This window comes from Elephas maximus, chromosome 2 (assembly GCF_024166365.1).
Source record: "Elephas maximus indicus isolate mEleMax1 chromosome 2, mEleMax1 primary haplotype, whole genome shotgun sequence".
NCBI lineage: Eukaryota > Metazoa > Chordata > Mammalia > Proboscidea > Elephantidae > Elephas > Elephas maximus.
The window spans coordinates 75,202,519-75,218,609 of NC_064820.1; the positions used below are offsets into that span (position 1 = coordinate 75,202,519).

Sequence of the window (16,091 nt, forward strand, 5' to 3'; positions counted from 1 at the left end):
ATTCAAGCTTTGAGTTTCAATTTTTAAGCAATTTAAAGGATTCTGTAGGCTGTTTTTATAGGCTGTAGGGTTGCTAAGAGTCAATCAACTCGACAGCAATAGGTTTGGTTTGATTTTTAGTATGAACAAAATATTGAATGACACAAGAAGCATCAAAAGAAGATGGTAGGAATACACAGAGTCACTGTACCTAAAAGAATTGGTCCACATTCAACCATTTCAGGAGGTAGCATATGATTAAGAACCAATGCTTTTGAAGGAAGAAATTCAAGCTGCACTGAAGGCTTTGGCAAAAAACAAGGCTCAAAGAATTGACGAAATACCAATTGAGTTGTTTGAACAAACAGATGCAGTGCTGGAGGTGCTTGCTTGTCTATACCAAGAAATTTGGAAGACTGCTACCTGGCCAACCGAATGGAAGAAATCCATATTTGTGCCCATTCCAAAGAAAGGTGATCCGACAGAATGCAGAAATTACTGAACAATGTCATTAATGTCACATGCAAGTAAAATTTTGCTAAAGATAATTAAAAAATGGTTATAGCAGTACATTGACAGGGAACTGCCAGGAATTCAAGCCGGATTCAGAGGAGAACACGGAATGAGGGATATCACTACTGATGTCTGATGGATCTTGGCTCAAAGCAGAGAATACCAGAAAGATGTTTACCTGTGTTTTACTGACTGCAAAGGCATTCGACTATGTGGATCTGTCTTAGGCTGGGTTCTGTAGAGAAGCAAAACCAGTAATGCATATAAACATAGAGATTTACATTAAGGAAACAGCTCACGCAATTGTAGGCGTTGGGACATTCCCAAGTCCTTGGATCAGGATAGAGTCCTTTCCCAATTCACAGAGCCGCAGAAGCTGGTGAACCCAAGATGAGCAGTTTGGAGAGCTGGGATCCCATTCACAGGTTGTGACGGTCAAGGAATTGCCAAGGTCAGCTGGCAAGACTGCAAGGTTTCTCCTGAGTCACTTAGTTGCAGGGGCTGATGAACCCAAGATAGGCAGGTCAGGGAGCAAGACTCTTGCTCACAGGCCATGAAAATCAGCGAATCCAAAAATGGACAAATAAGCTGCTAGCTCAAGTCCCAAGAACCAGAGGTCAGACAAAAGACAACTCCTGGACCTAAAACAAGCCAATGACTTTTGCAAGGGGAGCAGGAAGGAAGTATGTGGTGGAAGGCAGAGAGATGAAGGCTGAGGGAGCGGTGAGCCACCACAAGCCCCACCCCGGCCAGTACCACTCAGCATATTCCATCATGGGGGTGATCACATATCACATTTCAACAGGGAAATGATTGCGACATTATACAACTGCCAAAACACCAAGAATCGTGGCCCAGCCAAGTTGACACACAATCTTAACCATCACAGTCCACCCCTTGTCAACTTGGCATCTGTACACATCTCCCCAAACCATACATAATCCCTGAATAAACACAGGTACACTTATACTTGAGCCTAACATAGCTAACACACGTAAACAAAAAATGCACTAGCCCCATTTACATCTTATATTTTATTTAAAAAAAAAAAAAAAGTTTTTTTTTTTTTAATGAGAAAACAAAAATACCTGATGCACACATACAAAGCAGAAATACTTGTAACAATTACAGTCCTTATTTCTGCAACTGGTCACATGGCCGTAACTGGTATTTAGAACTACCTTCTTCCACCACCCTTTGCCCTCAGCAGGCACCTCAGCTGGTCATCGTTCTTTGCCTGATGGGGTAACCCAAACCTTCATTCCTGGAGGGTCGGAGCCATCATTAGTAGTCATGTTGGAATTGCGTTGACTTTTAAAAATTACAGGACATGGTAGTACTAAGAGACACCCTAAGGGATCTCATGCATTCCAGAAATACTCTTCTTTATCTCCATTATGTAATATCAATCCGATTTCCTCTTGGTAGTCTGGATCAGTCCCACCAGCCATTATGGTAACTCCCTTCTTTTCCTGTTGATCCAGAGGCATAAGGAGCCCAAAGTGGCCAGGTGGTATTCTTAGCTTCTGGTTTAATGGAATCAGTGATGTGTCTCCAGGTTGGAGCATTCCTCCCTTTGGAACTAAGACCTCTAGGCCTGCAGAGCATAAGGTCATGGGGACAGGAAGCAGAAATCTTGCAGGTGGATCACTAGGGGTAATAGTGACTGGTGCATCTCCTATTTCTACTCGTTGATTCCTGGACCCATGAATCCGTGCTATGGGAGAAACAGCACCATATATTGGATGCTGGTTTAGAGCATATACAGCCTCCTGGAGAACATTGCCCTGACCCTGCAAGGTATTGCCACCTAGCTTGTGCCATAATTGTGTCTTAAGAGACCATTCCATCATTCCGTCAAGCCAGCTGCTTCAGGATGATGGGAAACGTCGTAAGACCAGTGAATTCCATGAGCATTGGCCCACTGCTCCACTTTGTTTGCTGTGGGATGAGTGTCTTGATCAGAGGCAATGGTATGTGGGATACCATGGTGGTGGATAAGGCATTCTGTAAGTCCACGAATGGTAGTTTTGGCAGAAGCATGGCATGCAGGGAAGGCAAATCCATATCCAGATTGTCTATTCCAGTAAGGATGAAATGCTGCTCTTTCTATGATGGAAGTGGTCCAAGGTAGTCGACTTGCTACCAAGTTGCTGGCTGGTCATCTGGAGGGATGGTGCCATATCGGGGACTCAGTGTTGGTCTCTGCCACTGGCAGATTGGATGCACAGTAGTGGCTGTAGCCAGGTCAGCCTTGTGAGTGGAAGTCCATGTTCCTGGACCCATGGATAATGTCCATCTCTGCCACCATGGCCACTTTGTTCATGAGCCCATTGGGCAATGACGGGAGTAACTGGGGAAAGAGGATTAGTGGTTCCCACAGAACACGTCATCCTATCCACTTGATTGTTAAAACCATCCTCTGTCGAGGTCACCTTTTGGTGAGCATTCATATGAGACACAAATATCTTCACTTCTTTGACCCATTCAGAGACACCTGTTCACATACCTCTTCCCCATAAATCCTTGTCTCCCTGACCATCATAGCCAGACCATTGGCCACAGCCCATGAATCAGTATACAGTTGCACATCTGGCCATTTCTCCTTCCAAGCAAAATGAACAACCAAGTGCAGTTATCAAAGTTCTGCCTATTGGGAGGATTTCCTTTCACCACTGTCCTTCAAGGAGGTCCCAGAAAGGGGCTGTAGTGCTGCTGCTGTCCACTTTCGAGTGGTGCCTGCATATCGCGCATAACCATCTGTAAATCAGGCATGAGTTTTCTCTTCAGTCATTTGGTCATAAGGAACTCCCCGTGAGGCCATAGGTGCCTATTGGGAGATGGAAGGTAATGTGAGGGGAGTGGATACCATGGGCATTTGGGCCACTTCCTCGTGCAACTTGTGCCTTCAAGTCCTGCTTGGGCTTGATCTTGTATATACCACTTCCATTTAATGATGGAGTGCTGCTGTGCACGTCCAACTTATGACTCTGTGGGTTAGACAACACCCAGTTGGATCGTAACAAATTATGGATACCATTGGAAAGAATGGGAATTCCAGAACACTTAATTGTGCTTATGTGGAACCTGTACGTAGACCAAGAGGCAGTTGTTCGAACAGAGCAAGGGGATACTGAATGGTTTTAAATCAAGAAAGGTGTGCATCAGGGTTGCATCCTTCCACCATACTTACTCAGTCTGTATGCTGAACAAATCATCTGAGAAGCTGGACTGTATGAAGAAGAATATGGCATCAGGATTGGTGGAAGACTCCTTAACAACCTGAGATACGTAGGTGACAAGACCTTGCTTACTGAAAGCTAAGATTAGGATGTGAAGCACTTACTGATGAAAATCAGGACTACAGCCTTCAGTATGTATTTCACCTGAACATAAAACAAAAATGCTCACAACTGGATCAATAAAGAACATCTTAAAAAATGGAGAAAAGACTGACATTGTCAAGGATTTCATTTTTACTTGGATCCACAATCAATGCCCATGTAAGCAGTAGTCAGAAAATCAAAAGACGTGTTGCAGTGGGCAAATCTGCTTTAAAAGACTTCTTTCAGATGTTAAAAAACAAAGATGTCACTTTGAGGATTAAGGTTTGTCTGACCCAAGCCGTGTATTTTCAGTCGCCTCATATGCATATGAAAGCTGGACAAGGAATAAGGAAGACTAAAGAAGTACTGATGCCTTTGAATTATGGTGTTGGTGAAGAATATTGAGTATACTGTGGAGTACCAGAATAACAAACATCTGTCTTGGAAAAAGTACAGCCAAGAGTGCTCCTTAGACGGGAGGATGACGAGACTTCATCTGTCCTACTTTCGCAATTTTATCAGGAGGGACCAATCCCTGAAGAAATACATCATGCTTGGTAGAGGGTCAGGGAAAAAGAGGAAGACCCTCAATGAGATGAATTGACACAGTGGCTGCAACAATGGGCTCAAACATAACAATTGTGAAGATGGTGCAGGACCAGGCAGTGTTTTGTTCTGTTGTACATAAGGTCACTATGGGTCGAAACTGGCACAACAGCACCTAACAACAGCAGCAACATCTTTTATTTGTTATGAAATAAACTTTTCATGTTTTAAGTTGTTTTATACTTAATCTTTGTATTTCTTGATGAGAGAGATCCAACTTTTAAACTTCCTGTATGGAAACTCACACCCCTTTCTTACTTTTTAATATTTTCTAGTTCATGAAGTTTATTCCAGCTGTTAGATGTACCATGACTGGTAACTTTCTTTAGAGTAACTATTTTTTTGTAGTTTTAAAATTAGCTTATTCTTCTGTCATTTTATTGGCCATTTTGACCTCAGTGACACATTTTGCTCACGTATATATTTTATTCTCGGTCCTTTTGCAGAATCATATTTTATTGTAAATAGCGTATACTTAAGTTACATTTTTTTTTTTACTAAGTACATTAACCTCCACTGGCATGTATTAGCCTTCTTAGATCTTCCTGTGAACATCTTTGGTGTGTCATTGCCAGAAGAGCTTCATAAGGTTGGCACATTTGGAAAATAACCGTCTACTTTCTCTTCTAGGTAATTTATTGAGAGTATTATGTAAAATTAGCCTTCAATACAGGTCTTTCAGAGAGCTCATGGTAGACACCTGTATACCCAGCTATTCTTTATAAACATTCGGGTTTATTATTAGATTTTAAACTTTCAAGTGATTTCCTATAATTCAAATCCTTGCTAGTTAGTAAAATATTTCCCGTGAAACCTTATATCTGCTACTTAGGTTGAGAGCTATTGCTACTGTATTGACTTTTGAAACCCTGACTTTCTCTGACATGGCAGGTACCAGTGGGCTATATTGGAACCCTTATGACATTGCCTGTTGATAAACCCTTTTCTGTGAGTTGACAGACATGTTGTGGGAGAATAGACTCTAGTCCTCAAACCTACTGTTGAGCCAGAAGGACCAAGGTTGTTATGACCATAGTATATTTGTTCATGCTTCAGAGCCCGGTTGAAGGCATTGTTTAAAGTGTCATTATGAAATTCACCTTCAACTGTTGTTGTTAAGGTGCTGACGAGTTGGTCCCAGCTCATAGTGACCCTGTGTACAGCAGAATGAAACACTGCCCTTTCCAGCGCCATCCTCACAATTGTATGTTTGAGCCCATTGTTACAACCACTGTGTCAGTCTATCTCATTGAAGGTCTTCCTCTTTTGCTGACCCTCTACCTTACCAAACATGGTGTCCTTCTCCAGGGACTGGTCCTTCCTGATAGTATGTCCAAAGTATGTGAGATGAAGTCTCATCATCCTCACTTCTAGGGAGCATTGTGGCTGTACTTCTTTGAAGACAGATTTGTTTGTTCTTCTTGCAGTCCACAGTATATTCAGGATTCTTTGCCAATACCATAATTCAAAGGCATCAATTCTTCTTCAGTCTTCCTTACTTCAAGTAAAAGTACTTAATTTTCAGAGAAACTTTAGGCATCAGAATCAATTAATGAAAGTAAAAATAGATTAATAATATTGTGAAACTATTCCGTGCTATACAGAAAATGGAAACAAAGGTTTTATGTTCTTCATTTTATGTCAGCGTGTGTGTTTTCATTTTACATGTGTGGTTTTGTAGCCAGTTTTTTAGTCCTTTGAACATGGAATAGTTTTATGTCCAAAAATGCTTGATTTAACAAGGAATTTTGGTTTTTGTTCAACATGATTTTTATTTTGTTCCAGGGAGGAACATAAGACTTATGCTCCTAGTCCAGCCCAGCTGGGGAGAAGGCACTTCCAAAGGGCTAAGCCAAATTTGAGAAGGGCCCATAGTAAGAGAAAGGAATCAGGAACAGAAAAAGGCATGGCAGATCAGAGCGAGGCAAGAAAGCTAGAAGATAATTTACTGCAGCAAGAAGAGTCTGACATCCAGCTCCTTCTAAAAGTAAGTTTGAAAAAAAAAAATTGTCACTGAGCTCTATTTTGTCAGGATTATGAAGGAGAGAATTAAAAATGTACAGCTTTGCCTTTTGTTTGTGTAACTTTTCATGAAAATTGACTGTACTATAAAAATTTAGAAACTAAGTTGTATCTGTGTAAGCTTAGAGCTTTAGATCAAACTACCCAACCAAATTAACAGATTGTTTCCATGGTAATATGAGCTGTTTCTTTTTAAATTTAAGAAAAAGACTGAGCTTCTGGCATCTCTGGAGATTTCAGCAAGAAAAGATTGTACAGGTCCCACAGAGGCTGTTTTAGCCAAAAAAGATGCTGAATCTGAAGAACCTGGACCATCAGGAAATGTTGGAAAGGAAACTCTAGGGAATAATTCTGTGTCTTCAGTTATTGAAGAGCAGTATCTTAATAAATCAACAAGGTAAAGTTTTATGTAACAAGTGGCATTGTACAACATTTGTCCTTGTCTTGTTTTACATAATAAGTGCTTTTAGAATAGAAGGTAAAAATCATTTATTCCTCCTTGGATGTCTTAACCTTAACTGATAATAGCAAAAAGGTGACTTGCTAACAGACTTGGAGATAGTTTTTTATTGACAGGTCTGTTTCTGTCCCACTTTTGATTCCTACTTTTACTAAAGTTTACTTTTTTTTTTTTAGATCTACTTAGGAAGATTCCTCTTTCCTAGGTTAAAATTTCTGAGTATTGGGTATACTAGACATTAGTAGAAGCCTCACCGAAGAATGGTGTGTATTACCTAAGTAATTAGGGTGCTGATTCACATAGGGTCACAAGCACACATAAAAGGCACCCTCCTTCTTCCATCATTTTCAAGGACAGTGGAAAGGAACCAAAGTTCTAAAAAAACAACATTGCTCTGTTAGATTTTTCTGTCCCTCTGCCCCCGTTTTTTTTCTGTTTTTTTTATTATGGATATATATATGTGTGTATTTGCCATTATAACCATTTTTAAATGTGTACTTTAGTGGCATTAATTACATTCACATCATTGTGCAACCATCACCACTGTCTATTTCTAAACTTTTTTATCTTCTCAAACAGAAACTTTGTACCCATTAAGTATTTATTCTCCATTCCCCTCTTCCCCCTGTGTCTGGTAACCACTAATCTACTTTTTATCTCTATGCATTTGTCAGTTCTGGTATTTCACAGTAGTGGATTCATGCAACATTTGTCCTTTTGTATCTAACTTATTTCACTCAGCATGCTTGGGTCCAGTTTGTGAGTTACATGCTTACTCTCCCACCAAGGTTCCGTGAAGACCCTCTTTTAGTTTAACCTGATCAATTTACCCAGTAGGATAAACCAGTATCACTTTTTGATCCCATATTCTGTGTATATTGACTCAGTGTCCTTTATCCTTTTGTCTTCTAATTGTGTCCAGCCTTGTATTTCATTTTCACTTATATAGCAAGAGAAAAACTGCCCACAATTAAAAACTTACTATGAAAAAATTTTAGGTAGATAACTAAGAAGTAACTCTGAATGAGAAATTAAGTAGTAGTAACAGAAAATTTTTCCCTTTAGAACATAATTTTTTGAAAAAATGGGTGGTAGGAGTTTCATTTTAATGACCTGACTGGGATTTCACGCTTAAAAATTTGGTTTTCTATAAAAATTATCCTTGTGCGTGTAATGAGCATATTGTTGTTTTGATTAAACCCATCCAGCTGTCCACAACTGTCAAAAGAATCATATTACTCCAAAATTGCACTGGATCGAAGAATGGCTATCTCTTCTGCCTCTGAATGTGAGATAAATCATACTGAGAGGAGAATACGTCAAAAGAACAAACCAAATGTCACCAAAGGTCGTGGATCAAAACGAAATCGGGCTAAGAGCTCTAAGAAGGAACCTAGAGCCTCGAAGGCTGTGCTGGTGACTCTTCGGGCTTCCCAGGAAGAAGAAGATGACGATGAAGATTTTGCATCAGACTATGAAGAAGAAAGCTATCATCTTGCACCAGAAGAAGTAAACAAAGCTCCAGTCTTTGTACCCCTTGGTCTCAGATCTCCTGAACCTGTTGCCACACAGATTGAGGAAACAATGGAAGAGGTATAGGTTTTGTTCCAAATCCTTGACACTAATCTTACTTGGTTTTTCTCCTTTTTCTTTTAATAGTTCATTTTTTTCTCTTTGTTGTTATTACAACTTGAATAGGTCTTTGTCTAAATAATCTGTAAGCAGATGTGACTTGTTTGGGGCCTGGTGGAATGCAAGCACTAAGAAAATTAGACCTACCGCTACCAGCCCCTCTGACTGAATAATAACAAAGGATCCTGCTCAGAGCAGTAGAAAAATGTAGAACAAAAAATCAAATTCACAAAAAGGACCAGACTTACTGGTCTGACAGAGGTGGAAGGAACTGCTGAGACTATGACTCTAAAACCCCCTTCTGACCTGGAACTAAAGCCATTCCTGGAGACCGCCTTTCAGCCAAACAATGGGCAGGCCTATAAAATAAACAGTAATACCCAAGAGGGATATGTTCCTTAGAATAATCAATTATATTAGATTAAAAGGACAACATTTGCCCAAAAGCAAAGATGAGAAGGCAGGAAGGGGTAGAAAAGGAAAGAGAGATCCAGGGTGGAAATGGGGAGAGTGCTGACACATTGAGGGAAATGGAGCCAGTGTCATGGACCACTTTATCGAACGGGAAACTAATTTGCTCTGTAAACTTTCACCTAAAGCACAATGAAAAATTAAAATGTATACATGTGCATAAAGATACGTTTAAGGATATTACCGTTATTTTGAAATGCAAAAAAAAAAAAAACCTTTTTTGAAACAAATTCCGACTGTCAGGGCAATTAAAAAAAAAATGCCTTGGAAAATTTTGCTTACTGGTTTTAATAATTACAGAATCTTCAAAAATCTTAAATGTTTTACTTTTGCCAAGTTACTGTCAATCAGTTTAAGAATTACTGTGTTTTAATTTCTTAATGTAGATTATTTCTTCAGTTTAACATTTTGTTTTACGTTTTCATGTGGGAAATGAGGTTTTAGTTTTGCTGTTTATGGTACACCAAAACGAAATAATAAAACTTCTCATTTTGACAGCTTGAAATAACAGTGAATGTTCCGGATACCACATGCATAGCTACTGTTGAACATCAGCTCTCAAACTCAGATGTTAGTACCCAGGAGATGAAACAAGAAGAAGGTTTGAATGCATTACCACTTGTAAGCATCCGTTTTAATACGTTTTGCCTTTTGTTGTTTACATTCGAAAGTCTGAGGGTTTATTTTGATAGTTTTACATTTACAAACAGTTTTTAAGTAATTTCTCTCATGTAGGGAGCTATAAGTATGGATAGTAGAAACTAGTGAATAATCCATAGTTTTTGTATTTGGCTTGCGATGGCACTGGGGTTTTTTTTTTTTTTTAATAGTTCTTAATATAGGCTTATGTTAAATTCTGTTGCATTAAATGTATAACCAGAACCAAACCCATTGCTGTCGAGTCCATTCCAACTCACAGAAACACTACAGTAAGTGTAAATTATTTAAAATGTATTTTGTTTCATGCTCTTCCCTATTTGGTATTTGTCTTGTTTTCGAAAGTGAAGACTTGGAGTAATTTATAGTTTATGACTTTTAAAATTTTTTTCTAAACTATGTTATGCCAGTTGAGCTAGATGTTCCCTGACGCCATGGTCCCCACAGCCGTCAGTCCAGTAGTTTGGTCCCTCAGAGAGCTTGGATGCATCTACGGAGCTTCCATGACCTTGCCTTGTATAAGTTGTGCTGGCGTCCCTAGTATTGTGTACTGTCTTACCCTTCGCCAAAGTTACCACTTATCTATCGTCTAGTGTTTTTCTATCCCCACCCCTTCCCTCCCTCATAACCATCAGAGATTGTTTCTTTTTGTGTATAAACCTTTCCATGAGTTTTTATAGTAATGGTCTCATACAATATTTGTCCCGATTTATTTCACTCAGCATAATGCCCTGCAGATTCATCCACGTTGTGAGGTGCTTCACGGATTCATCATTGTTCTTTATCATTGTGCAGTATTCCATCGTGTGTATGTACCAGTTTATCCATTCATCTGTTGATGGCCATATAGGCTGTTTCCATCTTTTTGCTAGTATGAACAATGCTGCAATGAACGTGGATGTGCATATGTCTATTAGTGTGACGACTCTTATTTCTCTAGGATATATTTCTAGAGTAGGATTGCTGGATCATATGGTATTTCTATTTCTAGGTTTCTAAGGAAGCAGCGTATCATTTTCCAAAATGGCTGTACCATTTTGTGTTCCTACCAGCAGTGTGTAAGAGTTCCAATGTCCGTATGGCCTCCAACATTTGTTATTTTCTTTTTTTTTCATTTGTTCCACACTGCCTACCCAAACTAACACAAACTGATGTTGAAAATCTGAAAAGACCCTTAACGAGAAAAGATTGAATAGGTAATAAAAAAAAAAAAACCCTCCCCTCCCAAAAGCCCTAGCCCAGATGGCTTCACTGGAGAATTTACCGAACATTCAGAAAAGAGTTTACAGCAGTACTACTCAAACTGTTTCAGAACATAGGAAAGGAAGGGATATTTCTGAACTTGTTCTATGAAGTCAACATAACACTGATACCAAAACCAGGCAAAAAAAAAAGAAAAAGAACACCACAAAAAAAGAAAATTACAGACCAGTATCTCTCGAATATAGATGCAAAAATTCTAAACAAAATTCTAGTCAAGAGAATTCGGCATTATATCAAAACAATAATATACCACGGCCAGGTAGGATTCATACCAGGTATGCAAGGATGGTTGTATATTAGAAAATCAATTAATGTAATTCACCACATAAATTAACTTTTTTAAAACAGCTTTGTTGAAATGTACTTCAGATACTATACACCATACACTTTATCCATTTAAAGTGTAGGATTCAGTTGTTTTTAGTATATTCATGGATATGTGCAATCATTACCACAATCAATTTTAGAACATTTTCATCGCCTTAGAAATAAACCCTATACCCTTTAGTTATTACCCCCTATATCCCCATCCCTTACTCCCAGCAGTGAGCAGCTACTAACGTACTTTCTATCTCTGTAAATTTCCCTATTCTGGACTTTGATATGAATGGAATCATATAGTATGTGGTGTTTTGTGACTGTCTTCTTTAACTTAGCATGTTTTCAAGGTTCATCTGTGTTGTAGCATATATTAGTACTTCATTCCTTTTTATGACTGAGTGATACCGTTCTATTCTGTCATACATAAGGTCACTATGAGTTGGAGCCAACTTAATGGCACCTAACAATACCAGCATTACATAGTGAATATACCACATTTTGTTTATCCACTTATCCATTGATGGACATTTGGGTTGTTTCCACTTTTTGGCTATTATGGATAATGCTGCTATGAACATTCATGTATAAGTTTCTGTGTGAATATAATGTTTTCATTTCTCCTAGGTCTATACCTAGGAATGGAATTGCTGGATCGTATGGTCACTCTGTGTCTAACCATGTGAGGAACTGTCAGACTATTCTCCAAAGTGACGGCAACATTTTACATTTCCACCAGTAGTATGTGAAAGTTCTGATTTCTCCACATCCTCACTAATGCTTGTTGATCTGACTTTTTGATTCTAGCCATCCTAATGGGTATGAAGTGGTATCGCTATGATTTTGATTTGCATTTCCCTTATAATTAATAGTGCTGAGCATCTTTTCATGTGTTTACTGGCCATGTATCTTCTTTGGAGAAATGTCTATTCATATTCTTTGCCCATTTTAAATTAGGTTGCCTCTTTATTTCTGAACTCTTTATGTATCTGATTACTACCCCCTTATCAGATATATGATTTTCAAATGTCTCCCATTCTGTGGGTTGCCCTTTTACTTTATTGATATGGTATCCTTTGAGGCAAAAAGAATTTAATTTTGATACAGTCCAGTTTACCTATTTTTTTCTTTTGTTGCTTGTGCTTTTAGGGTCATATCTAAGAATCCTTTGCCAAATCTAAGCTCCAAAAGATTTACTCCTGCGTTCTTCCAGGAGTTTTACAGTTTTAGCTCTTAATAATTTATATCTTGATCCCTCTAGAGTTACATTTTATATATGGTATGAGTTGAGGGTTTAACTTCATTCTCTTGCATGTGGTTATTCATTTATCCATTTGTTGATAGTGGTCTTTCTGTATTGAAAGGTCTTGGTAACCTTGTCGAAATCAATTGACTGTTGACTATAGGTTTATTTCTGGACTCTCAGTTCTATCTCATTGATCTGTATGTCTGTCATTGTGCTGGGATCACACTATCTTGATTACTGTTGTTTTGTAGTAAGTTTTGAAATTGAGACATGTGAATCCTCCTTTATCCTTCTTTTTTCGGGATTGTTTTGGCTGTTCTAGATCTCTTGTAATTCCATATGAATTGGAGGATCAGCTTTTCCATTTCTGCAAAAAAAGAGGTACTGGAACTTAGTGATTTTGTTGAATCCATAGATTGCTTTGGGTAGTATTGGTATTTTAACAATATGAAGTCTTCCAATCTTTGAACATGGGTGTCTTTCCATTTATTTAGGTCATCCTTAATTTCTTTTAGCAGCTTTTTGTAATTTTCAGTGTACAAGTCTTTGACCTCCTGGTTAAATTTATTCCTAGATATTTTATTCTTCTTTTTTTAGTTGTGCTTTAAGTGAAAGTTTACAAATCAAGTCAGACTCTCATACAAAAATTTACAAACACGTTGCTATATATACCTAATTGCTCTCCCCCTAATGAGACAGCACATTCCTTCTGTCCACTCTCACTTTTTTTCTTAACTTTTATTGAGCTTCAAGTGAACGTTTACAAATGAAGTCAAACTGTCACATATAAGTTTATATACACCTTACTCCGTACTCCCACTTGCTCTCCCCCTAATGAGTCAGCCCTTTCAGTCAGTCTCTCCTTTCGTGACCATTTTGCCAGCTTCCAACTCTCTCTATCCTCCCATCCCCCCTTCAGACAGGAGATGCCAACACAGTCTCAAGTGTCCATCTGATACAAATAGCTCACTCTTCATCAGCATCTCTCTCCTACCGACTGTCCAGTCCCTTTCATGTCTGATGAGTTGTCCTCAGGAATGGTTCCTGTCCTGGGCCAACAGAAGGTTTGGGGACCATGACCGCCAGGATTCCTATAGTCTCAGTCAGACCATTAAGTATGGTCTTTTTGTGAGAATTTGGGGTCTGCATCCCACTGATCTCCTGCTGCCTCAGGGGTTCTCTGTTGTGCTCCCTGTCAGGGCAGTCATCGGTTGTGGCCGGGCACCAACTAGTTCTTCTGGTCTCAGGATGATGTAGGTCTCTGGTTCATGTGGCCCTTTCTGTCTCTTGGGCTCTTAGTTATCGTGTGACCTTGGTGTTCTTCATTGTCCTTTGATCCAGGTGGGTTGAGACCAATTGATGCATCTTAGATGGCCGCTTGTTAGCGTTTAAGACCCCAGATGCCACATTTCAAAGTGGGATGCAGAATGTTTTCATAATAGAATTATTTTGCCAGTTGACTTAGAAGTCCCCTTAAACCATCGTCCCCAAACCCCCGCCCTTGCTCCGCTGACCTTTGAAGCATTCAGTTTATCCTGGAAACTTCTTTGCTTTTGCTCCAGTCCAGTAGAGCTGACCTTCCATGTATTGAGTATTGTCCTTCCCTTCACCTAAAGCAGTTCTTATCTACTAACTAATCAGTAAAAAAACCCTCTCCCACCCTCGCTCCCTCCTCCCCTCGTAACCACAAAGGTATGTGTTCTTCTCAGTTTATACTATTTCTCAAGATCTTATAATAGTGGTCTTATACAATATTTGTCCTTTTGCCTCTGACAAATTTCGCTCAGCATAATGCCTTCCAGGTTCCTCCATGTTATGAAATGTTTCACAGATTCGTCACTGTTCTTTATGGATGCGTAGTATTCCATTGTGTGAATAGACCACAATTTATTTACCCATTCATCTGTTGATGGACACCTTGGCTGCTTCCAGCTTTTTGCTATTGTAAACAGAGCTGCAGTAAACATGGGTGTGCATATATCTGTTTGTGTGAAGGCTCTTATTTCTCTAGGGTATATTTCGAGGAGTGGGATTTCTGGGTTGTATGGTAGTTCTATTTCTAACTTTTTAAGAAAACGACAGATAGATTTCCAAAGTGGTTGTACCATTTTACATTCCCACCAGCAGTGTATAAGAGTTCCAATCTCTCCGCAGCCTCTCCAACATTTATTATTTTGTGTTTTTTGGATTAATACCAGCCTTGTTGGGGTGAGATGGAATCTCATCGTAGTTTTAATTTGCATTTCTCTAATGGCTAATGATCGAGAGCATTTTCTCATGTATCTGTTAGCTGCCTGAATATCTTCTTTAGTGAAGTGCGTGTTCATATCCTTTGCCTGCTTCTTGATTGGGTTGTTTGTCTTTTTGTGGTTGAGTTTTGACAGAATCATACAGATTTTAGAGATCAGGTGCTGGTCGGAGATGTCATAGCTGAGAATTCTTTCCCAGTCTGTAGGTGGTCTTTTTACTCTTTTGGTGAAGTCTTTAGATGAGCATAGGTGTTTGATTTTTAGGAGCTCCCAGTTATCTGGTTTCTCTTCGTCATTTTTGGTAATGTTTTGTATTCTGTTTATGCCTTGTATTAGGGCTCCTAAGGTTGTCCCTATTTTTTCTTCCATGATCTTTATCGTTTTAGTCTTTATGTTTAGGTCTTTGATCCACTTGGAGTTAGTTTTTGTGCATGGTGTGAGGTATGGGTCCTGTTTCATTTTTTTGCAAGTGGATATCCAGTTATGCCAGCACCATTTGTTAAAAAGACTCTCTTTTCCCCAATTAACTGACACTTGGCCTTTGTCAAATATCAGCTGCTCATTTTTTTTTTCATTTGTGGATGGATTTATATCTGGGTTCTCAATTCTGTTCCATTGGTCTATGTGTCTGTTGTTGTACCAGTACCAGGCTGTTTTGACTACTGTGGCTGTATAATAGGTTGTGAAATCAGGTAGAGTGAGGCCTCCCACTTTCTTCTTCTTTTTCAGTAATGCTTTTTTTTTTTTTTGCTTATCCGAGGCTTCTTTCCCTTCCATATGAAGTTGGTGATTTGTTTCTCCATCACACTAAAAAATGACATTGGAATTTGGATTGGAAGTGCATTGTATGTCTAGATGGCTTTTGGTAGAATAGACATTTTTACTATGTTAAGTCTTCCTATCCATGAGCAAGGTGTGTTTTTCCACTTAAGTAGGTCCTTTTTAATTTCTTGTAGTAGTACTTTGTAGTTTTCTTTGTATAGGTCTTTTACATCTTCGGTAAGATTTATTCCTAAGTGTTTAATCTTCTTGTGGGCTACTGTGAATGGTATTGATTTGGTTATTTCTTCAGTGTTCTTTTTGTTGATGTAGAGGAATCCAAGTGATTTTTGTATGTTTATCTTATAACCTGAGACTCTGCCAAACTCTTCTATTAGTTTCAGTAGTTTTCTGGAGGATTCCTTAGGGTTTTCTTTGTATAAGATCATGTCATCTGCAACTAGAGATAATTTTACTTCCTCCTTGCCAATCCAGATGCCCTTTATTTCTTTGTCTAGCCTAATTGCTCTGGCTAGGACCTCTAGCACAATGTTGAATAAGGGCAGTGATAAAGGGCATCCTTGTCTGGT

At 38.9% G+C, this 16,091-nt stretch overlaps 1 protein-coding gene across 3 annotated transcripts in view; it reads left to right on the top strand.

The window, feature by feature from the left end:
• BDP1 (B double prime 1, subunit of RNA polymerase III transcription initiation factor IIIB) overlaps nucleotides 1-16,091 on the top strand; it is a 118,677-nt gene that overhangs the window by 62,346 nt on the left and 40,240 nt on the right. For all 3 annotated transcript variants that reach the window (XM_049865228.1, XM_049865238.1, XM_049865246.1), the window contains exons 23-26: nucleotides 6,210-6,411; nucleotides 6,650-6,843; nucleotides 8,115-8,499; nucleotides 9,508-9,630. In XM_049865228.1, the coding sequence (XP_049721185.1) occupies nucleotides 6,210-6,411; nucleotides 6,650-6,843; nucleotides 8,115-8,499; nucleotides 9,508-9,630 (904 nt within the window). The remainder of the gene's footprint in view (nucleotides 1-6,209; nucleotides 6,412-6,649; nucleotides 6,844-8,114; nucleotides 8,500-9,507; nucleotides 9,631-16,091) is intronic.